Source organism: Chinchilla lanigera, unplaced genomic scaffold (assembly GCF_000276665.1).
Source record: "Chinchilla lanigera isolate Chin_1 unplaced genomic scaffold, ChiLan1.0 scaffold00023, whole genome shotgun sequence".
Classification (NCBI taxonomy): domain Eukaryota; kingdom Metazoa; phylum Chordata; class Mammalia; order Rodentia; family Chinchillidae; genus Chinchilla; species Chinchilla lanigera.
In genome coordinates, this window is record NW_004955424.1 from 18,169,885 (window position 1) to 18,190,775 (window position 20,891).

General features: G+C 42.8%; 1 protein-coding gene across 2 annotated transcripts in view; it reads right to left on the bottom strand.

Annotated features, from left to right (window-relative positions):
• The window catches only part of Meis1 (Meis homeobox 1), a 129,927-nt gene extending 109,386 nt beyond the window's left edge, over positions 1-20,541 (bottom strand). The window contains exons 1-6 of one of the 2 annotated variants that reach the window (XM_005385683.2): positions 19,704-20,534; positions 17,587-17,813; positions 15,607-15,748; positions 14,984-15,034; positions 14,128-14,178; positions 12,598-12,744 (exon numbers count right to left, since the gene is read on the bottom strand). In XM_005385683.2, the coding sequence (XP_005385740.1) occupies positions 12,598-12,744; positions 14,128-14,178; positions 14,984-15,034; positions 15,607-15,748; positions 17,587-17,813; positions 19,704-19,715 (630 nt within the window). In that variant the 5' untranslated portion in view covers positions 19,716-20,534. Of the gene's footprint in view, positions 1-12,597; positions 12,745-14,127; positions 14,179-14,983; positions 15,035-15,606; positions 15,749-17,586; positions 17,814-19,703 lie in introns of both variants that reach the window. The other variant, XM_005385686.2, reaches the window with a different exon arrangement.
• Between the last annotated feature and the right edge of the window lie 350 nt (positions 20,542-20,891).

The window sequence follows — 20,891 nt, forward strand, 5'->3', positions numbered from 1 at the left end:
TCAGTAAAACTACTTATATTTCAATAATCTTCCATTTTAGGAGCTGGGTGTGGTAGACTGCATCTGTAGTCCCAGCCACTTGAGAGACTGAGGTAGGAGTCCAAAACCAACCTGGGCAACATAAAGACATTTTGTGTCAAATGTCACAATAATTTTTCCCTTTCTGTGTCATCGTGTTATGAATCACATTATTAATAAAACCAACTCCTATACCTAATGATTTTAACAATGCTATCTGCTCTATTCCTGAAACCATACCTAAGCACTGTAGCTGAGAGTTAAGTGCTTTATTGAAACAAACAAAACCTAATCCAGCTGTACCACTGTATTTCCAAACATTTATATCTAAATATCAAACCATACTCTTTATTTGTTGGGTGCTTCTTGCTGAATTTTGTGTTGTTTGCTACTATTTCTATTTATTAGAGAAGGATCAGTAAGTTATACACCAGTATCCCTGGTCATAAAAATCCCTTCCTTAAGATTGTTTGTCAGTGTTTTATTTTATATTTGTAACTTAGTATCATTACTTGTTTTGCAAACAAATGTAGATAAAATAAAAAGTTTCATATATAACAACTTCAAACCACAAACTTTCTAGGCAGGCAATCTAGCAAAAATCACACCTAATAATGCATAAAAATAATACATAGCACAAGTAGATAATAAGACCGTGTAATCAACTAGCCACTCAGAAGGGGAGGGGAGTACTTAGCAAAAAGTCTGCACATGACAGTCATATGAATTCTGCCACAGTGCTCACTGTGTTATGTTGCAAAAGTATCTCCAGTCTCCTTCATAATATGAAAAATTCAGATTAGTAAGTGACCCCTATAATAAGGTTTATGGTATTTACTCAAAATTCTATAGTTGTAGGACATCCTATAGAACACCTCCACCAACCAGTATTCAATTCTTCCTTCCCAAATCCAATTCATCTTCTTGTCAGCTGGGGATATAGCTCAGCGGCACAAGCACCTGCCTGGTAAGCGCAAGGTCCTGAGTTCAATTCCCGGTACCAAAAAAAAAAAAAAAAAAAGTCACCCATTCATCTTGTTGAAGGACAGGCAGAGTACAAGTGATAACATACAATGTTATTTAATGTAGTGTTCACTGGGGCCTACCTGCTTCTAGTGTATCCTTACTTCCTTCTTGCACTAACTCACTGAAAGACACACTATTATTACCCCCCCTTTTTGGTACTGGGAATCAAACTCAGGACCTTGCACTTGCCAGGCAGGTGCTTGTGCTACTGAGATATATCCCTGGTCTTTTGCCTCCCCTTTTTGAGGCAAGGCCTTACTATGTAGTTTAGATTGGCCTTGAACTCACTATGCAGCCCAGGATGGCCTCAAACTCATGGTGATCCTCCTGCCTCAGCTTCACAAAAGCTGGGATGACAGGCATGTGCCACCACACATACTACTACCCCTATTTTACAGATCATGAAACAGACTCATCAAAGTGAAGTGACTAACCCTCTCACAGCAAATTCTAAATTCAAACATCAGTGCTCCCACTCCAGATGGCACTTCCTGGGGCACTGCCTGCCTGAAGACTGTATAACTAAACATTACAATCAGCACACTTGTTTTTACTCAAGTGTTTCTGAAATGTTCTACTTCTAAATTCTCAAACCCCCAAATCCACAAGTTTGACGTGCGAAAGAAAAAATTAGTGTCAAGATATACTCTTGTTTTACTGTATTATCTTAAGGCACTACATTTTGGATATGAGAATCACAGAAATTTACATTTACCATTGATATCCACTAATAATTAGCAATAGAGTGTTTTCTAATTTTTAGAAGCACTTCTTTTTTTTATATTTTCCATCTTTTTTTTGTTTTTTTTGTTTTTTTGTTTGTTTTTTTTTTTAGTGTTGGTCATTCCTCAAAGGTTTCTGAATGTTTAACTCTCTGCTAAATCTGGAGCTGGTGAGAAGATGTCCTCCTTTTATTATTTATCTCAGCTAAAATCACTGGACACACCCTTCTCAAAGCATCCTGAAATTTAATTTGAGTTTCCGGTTCATAGACCAGACAAGCTCTTTATATTCCAAAGCACTAAACTGGGAGACCGACCAAAGCAACAGTGAATTTCAGAAGTATGAGGCTGAGTTACACTGCTCACTTTCTAAGGCGTTCAAATTCATCAGAAAGCTATTCTTCAACCATAAACTGAGGCTATTATACTGGAGGTTATTTATATTGTTTTAACAGTTATGGATTATTGTAAGTATTAACAGTTTACTACAAGTGAAGAAAAGCCTCACAATTCATTTGTCAATGTTTTATTCTACTCTTTTTATACTGCTATGCTCTGTACATACCCTCAATAAATATTAAACACTCACACAACTCACTATTAGGGTGGAAAGCAAACCTTCAGAATGTCGCAACAGTAGACTGAAGAACAATGCACCTAATTGAAATGGCAGGGCAATTTGGGAAACAAAATTGAATTGCTACAACTTTCAAATTCTCGAATAACAAATGTTTATACCCTCTCAAATAGAGATTGTTACTGGTTTTGAATAATTACAAAAATAAAAAATTGAACCCCAACAATACACTTGATAAACACAGAGCAAGAACAGTCTATATATCTCTATTATTTTGTACCAGGAAGCACGGGACGCCATGAGTCTCATAGTTTTCCTGGTCATTCTGAACACAGCTGTAAGTCTCCAAACTGTGGTAAAAAGACAGGTCAAGCCATCAGATACACGTGCTAAAACTTTCATGAGTAATATTCCTCAGAATATTATAGAGAATAGTATAGAGACAGAGAAAACTTACTGAAGAAATGGGAAGAGTTAAATGATCCTGTTACTCAATATCTTCCTTTTTCTTGGACATATTAATTCATCACTAAGGTCAGTTCAAAATGTAATGTGACTGAGTCTCTTAGCTCGAACCTACAGGAACAAATCTATGACATTTGAATGAAAATGGCAACGTATATTTGCATCTGGAGCTACGAAGAATAAACGTGCAAAGGCCGTATGAGAGACAATAGTTACCTATACACTGAGAGTAACCCTTATCTAGCTACTTAGCACTATGCCACTTTTGGCATGGATGCCACCCCTATTTCATGAAGAAAAATTCCATATGCTTGGAAAGGTTGTGGCATAGTCCCCATAAATAATGTATACAATAGAATGTAAATAAATAATACACTTATCTGAACTGTTCAAGAGTGTAGGGCAAGGTAGCTACTTGTGAGGCTCGGTCTCTAACGAAAGAACAATTTCAAATAAACATCATGTCAATAGATAGCATCTCAAAAATTTTTACACTAAAATATTCTTCATTGAGGATTTAGGACTACTCCAGACCTGATACTAACTTTCAGATAAATGTTCCAACTAAAGTCAAAATGCCCAGTTTCATTCTATGGCTGAACTTTTTTTCTGATTATAGCATCGTAGCTAATAGCATCATACCTATTTGCTGTTTTTAATTTTCTCTCTACATTGCTGGTTTTATGATTAATGAAGTGACTAGATTTAAAAGGTCTTATATACATTTTTGTCCAATGAAATACATGGGGTTTTTTCTTCAGGAAAGCATAACTTTAACTTTGCAGTAAATAGAAAGAAAATCTATGCATTTTTTTTTTAATCCAAAAGAGCTCACTTTCTCTAATTAGTCAGCTAAGACATTAGACTGTAAAAATTATTAGCCCATCTCCAGAGGTATCTGCCTTTTAAAACCCTGAAGGCAAACACTTCATTTTATGTAAATAGTGTGAGCGTGTCTTAGAATCTCACACATTGCACACTATTTAGTTTGAAATTAAGTTTTCAAATCACTAAGGGATGATCTCTGCATAACATAAAGCACTGTAGGTCCCAGTTAATTATAGTCTGTCTATCAAATTAAGTTACTGTTAGAGGACACATCCAAATAGTTATTGAGGATGTTAGGAGTTTTATTTTCAAAGAAACCTTTAAGTTTCTAATATTTGTGAAAGAAGAGAAATAAACCTTTTGCAAGTTAAAATGACATTTAAAAATTCTAGGTTTACACCAAAATGCTCCCTTCACTGTCGCTTTGTCGGTTTCATTACAAAGTTCATTTTCAGAGTTTCACACAAGTCATAAACATATTTCACTTTGAGGAGTTTCTATGGGGCATAATGTGAATGCAAATTCAGAGTAAAATGCAAATCATGGAGAACTGGGACCAAATAGGAACTATCAGTTAAGAATACAGTCGCTGAAAGCAAACAGGCGTTAGGAGGAAACACAAAGGTGCTGATATGTGTATCAAGTGTTCACAGCCCCAGGGAAGGCAAATAAGAATAACAGTTCTCAATTTTTCACCTCGTTATAAAGTACAGGTTGGGAATATTTGATGACTTTGGTCTTTATTCATTGGTTCTAAAGTAACAACATCTCCTCAGGAAAATAAGCCCACATATGGGTAACAACCCACAAGTGAGACCTACCCAAGTAGCTAAAGTTCAAATCTCAGGCATAGGTTTACAAAACAGTGAAGAATAAAAAAAAGTGATCAAGAAAAGAAAGGACCATAGATCTGCCTCTCTAGGTAATGATGAATAACCCAGATATTTACACATGAGAAATAATAAATACGTTACTATGTTGTAGAGTGTAAGAAAAATGTATACAAATGGGGATTCTTCAGCAACAATTAATTCTGTTAGTTTATATTGTCAGGTATTGATGTTTTAATGTTGTCCTATGTTGATATTAGGATAATTCTAATGCCACTGAAAATATATACTGTATTTGCTATCTTTCAAAGGAGAATCACTTGTTTAAATTTATTATAAAATTTAAGACTTTGTATCATGTCAAAATGAAAAAAATAGCACAACTATAAAATGTTGCTTAAACTTATTAACCTGATAAAAGGTTGTGGTCATTTTAAAAGTTTTACTTAGTAAATTTATTCATTGTGATAGCATCTCCTTTCCTTACAATATGATTTCATTTAAATATTTTGAAGAACCCTTACACTGCACGTTCAAGGGTCTCTACCTCATGCATATAAATTGTATTAATTGTAAGTGGAGTTATTAAATGTCAAAGGAAGAATTAATTGTTGAAAGGTATTTTTGAGAATTATAAGAAGTATAAACTTTATTTTCCCAACTTATTTATACTTCATTAATTTAGTGACATGTAGTGGTACATATATTTTAAGGAGGGTTAGTGACATAATTCTGCCTATAATTCATATTTGACTATATCTACTTATGACATTAATAAACAACAGGTGTATAGTTCCATATATATATACATATATCTATATATGTTTATCTTCACTACAGAATAAACTCTTTATGGCATGTTTTAGTCAATTTTAGGAATTCTGAACAAGAAAGTCAAGCTACAGAATAATTTCAAGCCAGGCGTGGTGGCAAACGCCTGTAATCCCAGCACTTGGGAGGCTGAGGCAGGAGGATCATTGTGAGTTCGAGATCAGCCTGGGCTATACAAAGTGAGCTCAAGGCCAGCCTGAACTGCATAGCAAGACCCTGTCTCAAACAGACAAAAAAATAATAATAATAATTTCAAAAGATTTGCACTCTTGAATTCCCTTTAACAAGAACATATTTTCTAGATTAAGAAACCCAACTCGGCAAAAGAGTGTTTGAAGGGAGTCTGGGAAAGTGCTGGCAACTGCTTTAATTCTGTGCACTTGAATGTATTAAACTGATTAAAATTGGATTCTAGTAACAAATATTTAAATGAATATATTCTCACTTATTTCATATGACAGCCTTTGTACTATTTATTAAAATAACAAATGTGTAAATGTGGGGAATTCAGCAATTGTCCAATATAGGTGTATTTCCTGGACAGTCTAAGACTCCAAAAATCTTTCCTAAATTCTGTAACTTGGAAATTATGGCATCTTCAATTACGGATACAATAAATACATTTTTTTATCTTTTATACTAGAACCACGTACCCATCTGCTAGAATTTTCCCAAAATGATTTTATATACACAAGGTTCATTCACAAATATTAAAGATAGTAGAGCATACAAAGTTTTACTGGATCCCAAAAGTTGAGTTCTGGAATTATTATTAAAAGTTAAGTTTGGAGACTAATTGTATGCTATGTATTTTATTTTATTGCTTTTGGTGGTAGGATTCCAACCAGGGCCTCACACGTGATATGCAAGTGCTGTTCCACTGAGCAACATCCCAAGACCCTAACTTTTAAAACAGGTATTATATCCCAGTGTTTCCTGCTGAGTAAGAACGGCGAGTACCATATGATTTATAGCAGTGTTCTTTTACTTGGGATTTTGTAAATTTTTAAGCTGTCAGATAAGCTGTTTCACATGCATTCTATTTTTATTTACTTATAAAAGAACACTTTCCCATCATTTGATTTAATTTTTAAAATATTAATTTGTGCTCAGGAGAAATAGCAAAAGTTTTTGTTTCAATTATAACGTAAATGCAAGTACTGCTTTGATACAAATATGACAGATATCATAATCTAAAAACAGGCCATGTAAAATGCTACAGTTGTGAATATTTAAGACTGTGTAACAAAAATGACTGAGAACCATATCAGTTTACTATCCTTCAACTATTTTTTCTGACAGTGGAGTCAAATAATGTTGAATTATAGTCCTTACAGGAAGTCTTATTTCATGTTCATTTTTTGATCATTTTCCTGCTAGGCCCTATAGGATTATGGCTGTATGCCAACTTTTCTTTAAAAGTTTCTGTATACATACTTAGGTTCTGTTTGGTGATTACATCGTCACTTATTAAAACTTTTAGGGCTGAAGATGCAGCTCAGTGTTAGGTAGCTTGCCTTCCATGCACAAGACCCTGGGCTGGATCATCAGCACCAGAAAATAAATACACATAAATAACTGTAGAATTTCACATTTGTTGGACATATTTACATTTCATAAGAAAAGCTGTTGTTGGTAGGGAAAACGTAACATTACCAATATGAAAATACTTCATTTGAATTCATGGTGACAATATTTTCATTCATGACAAGTGTCTGAATATTATTTGTTATCCATGCTTCACAGTATCTCCAACTCTGCCCTACAAGGGAAGGTAAGCTAGCTTTACCACAGCTCTATGCTAATACTTTAACCTCTCTGCTTGGCCCTAATAAACATGTTTCTACTGTGGGACTGCAAATAGTCTTTGAGTTTTGAGAGTATGGAGTCTTAGTGCATAATCTTCCTTCCATCACTCAGCAACAGCTGTGTTTTAAATCTTTCGGACCACGACAAACATTTTAAAATTTAAACATATGAGTGTTTGACAATATAATGATTTAAAATTTGTTTATTTTTAAGTTGGACAATTATAGGATGATATATCAGTTGTTTTTTTTTTTTTAAATAGGACCCACATTTTAATCCTTTTTTTTCCTTCCTCCTCCTTCTCTTCTTGCTTTACTATTTAACCTTCTCTATATTTTCTAATACAGTTCTCTAAGTTAGCAACCCCAGTTACAGTACACAGGACCACTCTACGTACTTCTGAATGATGAGCAATGGGGTCATTCTGGCGAGAGAAGAATTGCTATTTGAGTGACCTATTGCCACAGAGCTGGTTAAATCACTGAACAATAGTTACTGTTATGGGGCTTTACTTTGTACAAAGTAGCATTAGTATCACTGCTTCCATTAACCATGAAACTTGCACTAGGGACTTCCATTGAGAGAGAAGGAGAAGGGGAAAGAGAAGAAGGAAGAGAAGAAAAAAAGAGGTGGAGTGAAGAAGGGGAACTATGCAAAGAATATTTGTAGTTTTAGCATTTAGTGCTGGTGACACTTAACAATATACAGTAACTGATCTCAACTATCTGCGTAGACTCTGTATTTTTTTCTTATTCTTTAAAAAAAAAATGTTTTAAGGGCCCCAATTAAGAATCAATACATCCTTACTCTGAAATTCGCACATATACACCAAAAGCCAACCAGAAAGTAACACTAAAAACATACCTGGTATACAAGTAACTTTTAATTCAAGGGATACTAAGCCACAAAGGGTCTAGAATGAACATCACAATTACCTAGTGTAGTGACAAGCAGTCAACACCTTATTATTTAATCATTAAAGAGAATCTTGCCATAATTTCCCTTTGACATATTTCAAAAAAAAAAAAAAAAAAAAGAATAAGGAATACACCACATGACTCACAGCAACAATCAGAAGTGGAGTTAGATGACGCAGAGACCCAGCACTCGCTAGGCAAAATAAGAACAGGCTGCACAGCAGAGAGGTTCCAGGACTGAGCAGTTCCAGGATTGAGTCATTAAGTGGGACCCTCTGAAGCATTTACAATTTAAATAAGATGTATCCAAATGTAAGCATGTGGAAGGGAACTACCTGACAAAGGGAAGATTTTCCTGCTTCCTGCTTTTTGTGTTGTTATTTTTTTATCGAATGAAAATGAACGGCAGGTATTTCTAATATTAGTAAATATCCACTGTCCTATCTTTTTTTTTTTTTTTTTTTTTTTTTTTTTGCTTTTTCACTAATCCAGCAGATTCAATCCATGAAGGACATTAGTTGTTCCTTAAGCTCCCGCAGCAGTCCCTCACCTGACACCTGGGGGCAGGGGGGACCTAAGTGTCCTCGAGGATGTACCCTGTACCATTTTAGAGAGAGAGAGCCGGACTGGTGTTTTGTTTTGCTTTATTTTTTTAGTCAAGTCCTACTTCAGTTTTAAGGATTGTAATCCAAAGTATGCTTTAGAAAAAACATTGTGAACTTCTGAAATAAAATAATCACCACCAAAGTTCCCAGGCCCACTTAGGAACCAAAGTGTACAGATCCAAAGCCTGACCCAGATGTCCCAAGCCGGCACAACCCAGAGGCCTAGAGGCTGTCCCCTGGCCTCCCTTACCCTTCCTTACCCCACCCCCAGGAACCTACCAGCACTTGGCATTTGACCTGCCTGGCGAGCCTGACTTTCGCCTCATCTCTGAGCCCTGTTACCCCTCCTCAGACATCAGACACAAATCTGGATTAGCATGCAACAGGGCGGGCACCGCTGCACAGCCGTCAGCTCTCCCCGGAGCTGGTAAATGCAGATTCAGAGGAGGACCCCACACACCACCCAGAGTGGTTGCTGAATTAAAAAAAAAACAAAAACAAAAACAAACAAACAAACAAAAACCAGAAAGAAACACTGTAATCCAAAGGGACCGTTTCTCTGCTTCCCTCTCCTTGTGGGCAGGATCAGGGCCGCTGCTGATGCCCGATCAAATCCAGGCCTAGTTTATCTCTGCTACGGACAGCTTGGCCGCCCCAGGAGGCGACCTTCCTTCCTTGAGGTCCCCAGACCCTCTCCACAATTTGTTCCCCTCCCCACTCTCTCCCTACCGCCTCTCTGAGTTGAAAATGCTCAGATATAAGGAGTGGGAAGCACCAGCCGTGGGAAGCAAGGTAATGGTTCGGCCTGAGTCCTGGAAGACCGCCTTCCGTCTAGCATCCGGGTGGCCAGGGTCTACTTTCTTTGCGTACACCCCCTCGGCGCCCTCATTTCCCCTGTCGGCCCCCCAGTCACTCGCCCAGCCTCCCCCTCGGACCCGCATTCTTGCCGGCTGCGAAGCAGACCAGACCTTTTGCTCGACGCCCTGTACCGTGGTGGGCACACTCTCGGGCCACTCTAGGGTCCAGCGCAGCCCCGCAGGCACCCCGAGGTACGCGAGTCCCGGCGCCAGCCTCCCGCACCTGGCCGTCGAGAGAGTGCGGAGCCTGGAGCGCAGCGGACGGGAGAGGGCGCCCCGGAGGCCCGCGACCGCCCAAGGTGGCTCTCGTACCCTGGGACCTTCTGGCCGCCCCCAAACCTGGAGGGTGGGGAGTCACAGAAAGGGACCGAGGCGTGAGGAAGAACAAGATTACAGTTTCTAGTGGTGTCGTAATGTGATGCACACACATACAAAACACCCAAACCAACAACACTACCCGGCCCAGTGGATTTCCGCTGGGTTAGCCCTCCGGGAAACCGACTGGCATCCAAGCCTTCGAGCCCACATCCGGGCGCAGGTGGCAGCCTTTGTGCCTTCCGAGGACAAAAAGTAAAATAAAATAAACCTCGCCGCCAGTGGCCCCTAGAGACAGGGGTTAATGTGCTCAGGAGGCCGGGCGTTCACGCCACAGCAGACGCACCCAGTCCAGGGCCGCACTCTGCCAGGTTCAAACTGGCTGGGCCGCCTTCGCAGACAGGTGGAGAGGCTGTCTATTGGCCTGGCCCCGGCCCGCTCCAGGGTTCCAACACCCCTGCAGACCCGCCCCAGGCTCCAGCAGGCCTGGTGCCTCGACCCTGCTCTCTCCGACCACCTCTCCAAAGGTGGGGAGCTCACCCGCGTGTGAGCGAGGCGCAGGAACGAGGGAGCCCCGCACTCTGCGTTCCCCTGTCCAAATCCAGTCCAGACCCACTAGCTCCTGACTTCTAAGAATAGGAAAACAGAAAAAATAAACTTGGTTTTGATATTGTCCTACCAACTGAGGCCTCGGTGACCCCGAGGGGTCATAGGAGCGCGCCCACGCGCACAGGCCAACAGCACCGCAAGCCCAGCCAAAGCTAAGAAGCCGACTCTTACACGGTGGGACGGATGTATGACTCTCAGAGGCTGAAGAGAATGAAATGAGGATTTTTACCCAATACAATCGCACACCATTTGCGTATCGCAAATTAAGGTGACTGGATAACGAAAGTTTACACAAGGAAGGAGAACTCAATGAGTTTGCATCAATTTTGCATACCCCCCCAATAAATCTCATAACTTTGGGACTTTAATAAAATAATGATTCGTCGAGAAAATGGGGTATAAATCTTCATTTTGGAGGCAATTAAAGTGTTGATTTCATTCATGCCCCTAAGCGATTCTTGTAATTTGCTCAAATAGCTTTATGTACCCAGCACTCCGGAGCTTTTAGAATCCCATTTTCTAGTTAGGCTTGTTGGATTACAATTTTTATTCAACAGCAGCTATCCAAGGGTTCCTTTGCGGAACCTGCATATCACAGCTCCAGAGGGCTGGTCAACAGCAAGGCTGGGGAAGCCGGACAACCGGCAGGGCCAGGGCAGAGAGCCCCTCAGTTTTCCCACCTCGGCCCAGCTGCTCCGGGACTGCACAAACTGCCCATTCAGTGCAGCGTCTACACTGCCAAAAGTTTCCCACTCGCCAAACAGCGGTGAGGACCCAGCTAGTGCTTTTAAGCTCTGCCTCCTTCCTCGTGGACAAGGGGGAATTCAGCCTGGGTCCAGCCTGGCATTTATTTTAAGGGCATGATGTTGAAAGAAGACACCTTAAAATGACGAGGAGGACCAAACGGGGCTCACGCTACCCAAGGCACTGGCAGCCCACAGAGCTTGCAAAAGAAAACTGTTGCTGGCCTTTGGCTTAACAAAGGCAGGCTGATCACTTCCCTCAGGCAGGGAGGGGCTCAGGTGCCAAGTCCAAGAGAGAACGAGCTGGGGCCTTCACTTATATGGAGAGGCAGGTAGAGGAGGCAGCTACCCAAATCTCTAAGCTCCTTGTAAAAATTCACAGCAGAGCTGTCCTGGGCCCTGTTTCATCTCACTCACTCCTCACATTTCCACTTTCATCGTATTTGTGTAACTCATTTGGACCAATCTAGAGACAGTGCAAGAGGCGCAGAGGAACTAGGAGCAAATGGTGGTGTCAGGGTGACAGCGGGAGAGCAGCACCCCCCTCCCCAAGCAGCTCCAGATAAAAGTCTTCCCCACTTAGCAACGCAGCAGACGGGCCTGGAGTGTGGACGTCAGAGGAGGGGGCACAGCAAGCAAAGGGTCGAAATACAGAGCAAAGGCGGCGCTGGGGGCCCCAGCCTCCACACCCAGGGTGTCCCCCACGCTAACACTTCAAAAGGCTGCCAACGCAGAGGGCCCAGAGCACGTACCGGCTGCAGGATGAGTGGAAAGGAGCAGGAGAGAAGTCCATATTTATCTGTTTTTCTAACCTTGGTCTGGTCCTATTTTTTCTAGTAAGTACAATAAAATGGGCGAGCTTGCAGCGAACACTGCACAAAGCAATGTTCAGTGAGGTCTAGAAGCGTTCGGCCGGGGAAAGCTGACAAGACAGGCTAATGAACCGTACAGACAGGGAGAAAATAGCCAGCATTTGCTAGATTTCAAACCCTCACTGTCTCTCTGAGACCACCTATCTTGGATTTATTCCTAAGAAAATAAGAAATAAGCAGACCCTACACATTTCTTTTCTTCAAGAGAGAAGGAGGGAAAACGCTCCTGAACAAAGCCGTACAATCACTGGCGGTCACCGGCAGTTAACACTCCCATTATTATAGAGGGTAAATAAAATAAAGACAAAAATTAAAAGCGACAAGAAACAGGTCAAGTTTGCAGGCAAAGCTTTTACAAGCTCATCTCTCCAGGTTGAACCCCAGAGCCAGCCTTAATGAAGCAATAATAGCCACATTATTCAAAAATTTTCATTTCGATGGAAATGTATCTAAAAGAGACTTAATCATATGCAAATAATAAAAGGAGGTGATAGTGACCCAGCAAGCAATATGCATACAGATTTTTTTTTTTTTTTTGTGGTGCCAGAGACATTGAAATTGAAAAATGCGTACCTGGTCAGTTAGATTTGCTGATCTTGTTATATCTTCACTGTCTGATTTTGATCCTCCTTCTCTATCGTCTATCACCAAATCGATAGGCATTTTCCCTTTCAAACAGCTAATATACCGGTGGCAGAAATTGTCACATAATTCGTGTACCTACATTATGACAGAAATAAAAAATGGAAATATAATCAGGAGTACATAAATGACATTGACAAGTGCAATCCACCCCCCTTGTGAGATCCAAACTTCCAAATAGGGGAAACACAGGGCAATTGTCCTCCAGAGACCCCCAGACGCATCCAGAATTAGGAATAACTTTCTTTTCTTGCAAAATAGAGATATCCCAGAAAATTGACAGTGACAAGATGATTCACAGGCTACAACATATTCAACACCCGTGTTAAATTCATCTGCTCCTGGGGCTGTGGCCATTAGAGAGGTGACCTGTGGGGGTGACATTTAAGGTAAACTATTTAATTTCATCCAGTTACTTTATCATAAATCCTTTTCCAAAGTGTCTAAGGAAAACAGTGAATATATATATACATATATATAATCTCCAAAGGACCTGTGCTATGGTGACACGGGATATATGCCTGACAACCCAATCCCGGAAACATTTGTAATAATTAGGGTTTCTATCCATAAGGAGAATATTTTAGGATCCTTTAAAAAAAAAACAAAAGGAAATCAATTTGCCAGTACCCATATTATTAAAAACCTACAGCCACAAAAGCTTATGAAATTGATTTTTTTTTCCAAAAGAAAAGAAGGACTGAAAATATTAAGGTGTAAGTGAAGTGGTCACTTTCAGATCCCAGGCATCACTGACACGCAGAAATTCACAAGAAACCCCAGCACGCTTGCAATGTAATGTTAGTTTGAATTACAATGCATTAAGTTTTTATTGCTGAGATTTATAGAACAGCTAGCAAAATCACATTGTCCCGCACCCTTTCTTGAGTGTGAAGGTGGAGGGTATGCAGGATTCACAGATTCAAGAAATTGCCACAATTATCAGCCCGGCTTTGTCTCTGCGAAAGGTTTAATGTGCCTTCCCCACCACCTCCTCTAGTCTCCTGGCCCACCCTCCTCCCCCTCCACCTCTTCTGTGACCTGCCACTTCTCTCAAACCATCTTCCAGAAACTCACTAAAACTAAACAAAACTTTTTTTTTCCTACTCAAAGAAGAGGAGGAAGAGAAGAGACCAGAGAGGTTTTAACCTGGAGAGCAAACCCAACAGCATTCTAAACACAGCAGCTAGGAAGCACACCACTGCAACTATTTGCACAAAGCCAGCAAGGTATTAAGAATGAATACAAGGCTGGGGCGTTTGTGATCCCGGTTTTAGTGGCTGAAATTGTAATTAAACTGAGAAGAGAAATGGATGCTAAGATTGGCCTTGACACTAATTACCAGAAAGAAAGACATTTATGCAAATATCTCAGAAGCCTGAAGTTCAGCCACTCTGAACCCTCCCCTCCTGTGTTTAGGGGTAAGGGTGAAGCACAAGGAAAAGAGGCCAAGGAAATTACCTTCTCTAATTCCAACAGATGAAATCTTAATACTTGTATGGCTTGAATCATCTGCAAAGACACAAAAAGCATGAGCACCCCATTCCTAGTCTGCAGAAAACTGGCTATCACAGCTCTTGCATCTCCAGCCCACCCTCCTCCCCCAGTAAATAGAGTTATTTTGATTTACGGCAATAACACTAAAACTTAATAGCAGTGACTGGGTACCATCTAGAGGTTTATATTTCTTAAGGAGAAAATATAGCTAAAACAACAACAAAGCATCTAAGTGGGGGTCATAAACACTCTCCTCCTCCACAGATCTCCCCTTTCTCAATCCCACTGGCTCCACCCCAACCCCAAAGGGCCACAGGGCTGGGCCAGAGGTTTCCTTGGGAGAAGTGAATGGAAGGTTTTCCAAATAGACCCCAAAATGTGGTTTTGCTCATTGCAAACTTTCTGCAGCTTTCTGCACACCTTTCAGGCAAACTGGTTGTTCAGGACCCCTTGCCCGGTCCCTGCCCCGGTGTTGAGACTTTGAGGGCTGGGAAGTCCGCAAAGTTTAAGCACAGACGCTGACAGGCCAGGAGATAAATCCCCGCGCTGATTAGAGCCGCGCAGCCCGGCTGTCATAAAAAACAAAAGCTTGCGTTTCCCCGCGCCAGCTCGCCCAGGCCCTCTCGAGATGAATGTGTTTGCCCGGGATCTTGTCTCTCAGTCACTTGTCCGTGGACCGAAACGTGTGCAGCCCAGCCGACCCGCAGCTACGGAAAGACCAGTCTAGAAGCCTCAGGGCTCTCTCGAAGAAAAGCTGAGGGGCTGGGGGCGGGGTGGGGTGGAAGAGCTGGGGGAGGGGAGTAAAAGGGTCAACTCTTACCAAGTTATCCAGTTCTGGATTAGAAGAAAATAGAGGTTTTTCCGCGCGAATCTAAACACAAGTGAGAAGGAGAGGGGAGAGGGAGGGGAAAGAAAAAGAGAGAAAATATTTGAAATCTGGTCTTCTTCCTACTTTCCTGCATTATCACACTGTCAGGAGCGGGATGCAACCATTGGTGGGGACTGGGCGACTGTCCCAGGCAGAGCCACTTCGATGTGAATCAAGCCGAGAACCAGCCCTGGGCTCAGCTTTACTTCTGCCCAACTATGCTGCTGGGGACGCTGCTCTGCTCGCCAGTCCAAAACAGCTACAGGGCGTGCAGGGCGTGATTTTATTCCATAGACTGAGCTCGGCCTCAGCTCGTGGCGGGGGAGTGGGTTTAAGGATGGGAGTTCTCTGCAAGCACACTTCTGGAGGAGGGACATCTCAGGGTGCAAGCAACACACAGGGCTTAGGGTGGACGGTCTGCTGACTACTTTGGGGAATGTGATTGCTGGATGTGTGTGTGTGTGTGTGTGTGCGTGTGTGTGTGTGTGTGTGTGTGCGCGCGCGCGTGTTGGGGGAAACAGTCCCTTTTTATTTTACTTTTTTTTTTTTTTTTTAATAACATTTCTTTTGCTGACCTGTTTGGCGAACACGGCTATATCTTCATTGAATGACTCTGAGGAGCAGACGTCCCCGCCCGCCACCCCCGGCTCGCGGGGGGTACAAGTAGCTAATTCACATTTCTCAAAAATCAGTGCTAAGAGAGGGAAGAGAGGGTGTCTGCAAGAAAATACAACAGTCACAAACAACACAATGGTTAGTCTCGAGTCAGGGAAAAAAGGCGCCCAAGAAAAACAGCCGGGGCTCGAGGCAGAGACCCCCTCCCTGATTTTGTCATCTACTTTTCTCCCTTTCCTGCCCCTCCGCCCAGGTGACTGCTCAGCTCCCCTTCCTCCCAGGGCTGCGCAGGCGAAGGCCTGAGCCCGTGGACCGTATCTGATGATCGGTGCAACATCTCTGGCCGGAGAAATTGGCAACATTTGCTACGAATCAAACCCCAGCGGTTCCAGCAGCCATTTTGAATTAAGTTTCCCACCCCGACCAACCCTGGTCCCGGCTGCTCTCGCCCGACCTGGAGCCTGGAGCCCGAGCGGGCGCGGGGCGAAGGGTGGGCGAGCTCCCTCGTCCCGGCTCCTGCAGGGCGGCCGCGCAGAGCCCACGGCTCTGAGGATCCCGGTGTCAGGCGCCCAGCTAACTTGAGCAGAGGACCCCGGCGGCTGCAGGACCCACTGTCACAGGGCTGCACCTACCGACCCCTACTCCACCGCCCTTGGCCCCTCCTGGTCTCCCCGAGCCCTCCCCGCCCTTCGCGGATGCCCCCCACTGCCCCCAAAGAAAGTTCCTTCAAATGTTCCTGTGGTCAAGCCTTTCATTTTGTCTCTTCGGAGTGGCAAAGCAGTAGTATTGTGAAGGGCCTAGATGTCGCTTGTCTCAGCCCATTAAAAAAAAAAAAAAAAAAAAAAAAAAGGCTGCTTCTAATGCCCAAGGAGGTGTCTCCAGTCTTTTATTAGCTCGCACAGCTCAGCTAGAAATTTAATAGTTTGGGGTCCTTTTCAAAGCTTCCCCAAATGTTCTGCCCCAGAGTCTAAACCATTTGCACTTAACGCTGTGGACGGAAAGCTGGGATTTAAACCAGGCTCTTGCATAAGGGACCAGGAAATAAAGCAGAAAGATTTTTTTTTCTTCCCCCAGCAAAAAGGGTCAGTGTTACATGATCTTAAAAAGAAGGAATAGATAGAAACAAAAGTTGCTGCCAAGTAAAAAGGGGTCCCAAAATTCATCAGCACACAGTAGGCACAACTGACTTTCAGAAGGGTTTTTTTCCTAGTGCAGGATCTAAATCGGATGGCCGGGTAGAATACGGTATAAGCAGCGGCCAAAAACCTCCGGCCGAAGAGCACCGGCGTTTACTTCTTGCTAAATCCTACAGGGTTCGCTTTTGAACACAAAGTGCTAAAACGACCAGAAGTTTCTTAGTGTCCGTAACAATTCAGTGTGAGCCCCTCTCCTCGACTTCAGTGGTCAAACCTCCTAAATGCAAAACATGTTCCCCCTTGCCTGACCTGCCACTGTCCTCCCTTGACTGTATTGTGCGGTGGCAGAGGCAGCATACGGTTGCTGAGTAAACTTAGCAAGTCAGAACAATCAGTGGCTTAAAAGATTTTCCCTTAAACTAAAAGTTTCGTTCCAACACAAAGGCGCCTGCGTTTTGAAACCCCCAGCGCTCTGGAGCGAAGTCGAGCAGGGAGGACTCGGGATCCGATGAACCGGAGACTGAAAGGGGATGCGGAAGCTTTAGACAACTTCTCCCGAACTGGGACCCCTTGGCTGCCACCGCAGCGGGCGAAGCGGTGCGCTGAGCAAGCCCAGAGCGCGAATGGAGATGGGGAGCGCCGGCCTGGCAGGCCGCCTCCCCACATTTTCCATGCATTGTGAATAAACAGTCACCAGCTATGGACCTCCAATCCAGAGAGGTCTGACTTTGCCTGTTACCAAGGGCACGGGAAATAGGGAAAGCAACGCATCTCAACTCTTTAACTGCTGCCCATTGTACCTACCCATAAATGGCATCTTTATCTCTCTTTAAAGCGTCATTGACGGAGGAGCCCATGCTGGGGGCCATGGCGTTGGTATGAGCTGTGTGCGGGTACTGATGCGAGTGCAGAGGAGGCCCGTGGTTCAGGTGGTGGACCGGCTGCATGGACCTGGCTGCGTGCGGGTCCCCGTACATCGTGGAGGGGATGCCTACTCCGTCCATGCCCCCGTAATGGGGTAGATCGTCGTACTGCATGACAAACAGGAGAGAAAGAAGGTTCAGAGGCCAGGCGGGCAAATAGGGGAGAGCTAGGGCTCCGAGCTTACATAAGGTCAGTCCAGCTGGGTCTTTCAACCCGGATTTCGGTGGCCTTGCATTTCTAAAGTTGAGATTTCTATTTTTAAAATAAATTTAAAGTAAAATTTCCAGGGTTCTCCATTTCTAGGGTTCTCAGTAAAACTCCACTCAGATGCAGCTTCTTGCCCTAACTTGTATCCTATCAAGTAGTTCAGAAATTCAGAATCCTTTGGCAAGGAAGGAAGGAAGGAGGAAAGAAAGCGAAGCATTCTCCCAGAGGGCGGAAGGTAAAATGTGCATGTCTCTGGGGGAGGAAATTGAAAATCACAATAATAAAACGTGCCAGGACAGTGCAGCAAACCCGCCTAGTTTCACAGCCCCTTCACATCAGGGGGAATTTAAAAAAAAAAAAAAAAGTTACGATGGGAACAGCTCCGCCAAGCACGTGAATTCAGGCAGGCTTCTCATTTTATTTTCCTGCCAGCGTGGGGCTGGGCAGTCCAGCAAGACATTGCATTTTCTTTGCTTTCCAAGACAAACTCTGCTAAATCACACAAAACAAACTGACCCCCTTATAAGTGAAACTCAAATAAGGGTAGCTTTCCCTTATTTATCAGCTTTCCCTTACAGCTGAATTCAGAATTGGGCAACCCCCCCACCCCCACAAGTTAAAGAAAATCTATAATTAAAGCAGTTAATAATTTTTACTTTTAAAACTCACAAACTTTCTCCCAGACCACATATCAATGAGGCAAATGTTACTCATTAGGTTTCAAAGCAAATTCAAAACCAAATGCACATATAACACCCTATCCTTCCCTTCCAGAAAAACTACTTTCATAATGTCATTATTTTTTGTGCTACATTTAGCTACTTAGGTTTTTAAAACTGTTTCATTCCAGGCAAGGTCTTTTCCCAAGATTTGAAGGTGCCTAGAGTGAAATGATTTTCAAAGAAAAGAGAAATTGCCACTTTCATCTCCTAAAGCCAGAGGTGTGAAAAGAGTTTGGAAGAACGCTGACATTTGCCTGAACCAAAGAAGTAAAGAGAAATGTGTCAGCCTAGTAACTTTCTTTTGCAAACAGGGCTTTGAGGGCCAGGACACAAATTATGCAAGGAAGGCTTTTTGTAGACCCCCCCCCTTTCTTTAAGAAACTACCTCAGTTGGGTTGTCATTGTCTCACTTTACTCTCACTACATTTCCATTCAAATGGGAATATTGGGGAAATTAGTATTGCATTTTAAAAGTGAGTAACTGTGTGCTTAGCATCCAATTAGCACAGGACTCATCTAAGAAAAAACTTGCAAAGTACTGGCTTGCATAGAAATCCATACAAACTAATATTAATTTTAAAAGATGAATGTTTCTCCAACCAAAAAAAAAAAAAAAAAACCCACACAGGATACTATGACAGTTATTTGCTTGAAAAAGCTAAATACTTCAAATGATATTAAAGATGACCATAATCAATAAAATATCAGAAGTTTCCAGCTGCTTATTTTAGTTTAAATATAACTTTAAACTTCTGAGCCTTGGATGCTCAAATTATGGTATTTTGTATCTAGCAGTCCTTTTTAACAGATGACTGCTCGAGCCTGTATTTTTATTTATATAGCTGTTGGTTATGTATCTGTAGAAAACTTGATTATGTGAATTAACAACTACAAGTAACATACATATGTCTACAGATGCATTAAATAAACCCTCTCTTCTTTAGGCCACGGCTTTAGAAGCCTTATTCAAAAGGAGAGAAAGAAAAAAGGAAACTTTTAAACAGTGTCTTTCAGCCACGTTTCCATTTAATCTCACATTTGAGTTCCACAATTTTTTTTAATACGTACCCTTTGCGCCATCGGCCTCTCTGGCTCCCTTCCTACGTCAACTTCTAATATATCCTCTTTAAGGCCAGTGTGAAAAGAAACAAATAGGCAAACTCCCCCGGAAAAAAAAAAAAAAAAAAAAAAAAAAAAAAAAGCACGACGAAAAAATCCCTTAACGTCGTCTCCAGCAGTGTGAGCTACTGGTCCCAGATCTTCGGTCTACCGGACCTGAAGCCAAGCGCCCGAGTCACTGAGCATAAAAGCGCTCCGTTTCCAAGACAGCAGCGGGGGCAAAAAGAAAAAAAAAGGGGGGGGAGAAGCAGATCTTCTCTCCCCCAAAAATCAGTTAAAAAAAAAAAAAAAAAAGAGCGCCCCTCAGACCCAACTACCAAATCTCATGGCGTTCTGCCACTCCAGCTGTCAATCACAGGCGAGGTTGTCAACGTGGTGAATGAATGATCATCCGCTCTGTCTTCTTCTGGTCAGAACACCTCAAATGTTAATATTCAAATGCACAAAGCCCTAGCGCTCGCTTCCCTTGAATCAGTCCTAATTCCTAATCAGTTTCTCTCTTCGCTCGCTCTTTCTCTTTCTCTCCCTCTCTCTCCGTCTTTGCAACTGCTGCACTGGAGGGAGATTAGAGAAGGAGGGTTAAAAAAAATGTCTGTCTGAGTTTGTCTTAAAGGAGCCACGATCGATGCTGTCCGCTTGCAGTCCCCGTGCGTGTGTAAAGTGTGTGTTGCACAGGCGGAGAGGTGGATTCCGACCAGAATGCTAGAACCCGGAAGTAGTGGTGGCCATAACAGGTCGCGTCTTACACAATGCATTGGGCTGCAGCAAGTAGGCTCCTCCGCAGGGGTGGGTGCGCGTAGCGAGCTCTGTCCGCACTGGAGAGGCAGAAAGGCGCTCCATTAAATCGCACGCACAGGCACAAACATCACACACCCCGAGCACACACACACACAAACGCAGGCAGCAGCACCCGACCGCCGGTTTTATTTTCCATATTCTTTTTCTCTCCCTCCCCCTCCAGACTCTCTCCCCAAAGCGGACTCTCTTGAAATAAATTGGGAATAAACGCGGGCCAGGCAGCAGCGGGAGTTATTTTGCACAGGGCTCCGCGCATAGACTTCAAGACTTTCCTCGAAATTATTGGGGTCTGCCAGTATTTTGCGCCGGGGAGGTGGGTGATGCGCAAAGTACTGGATT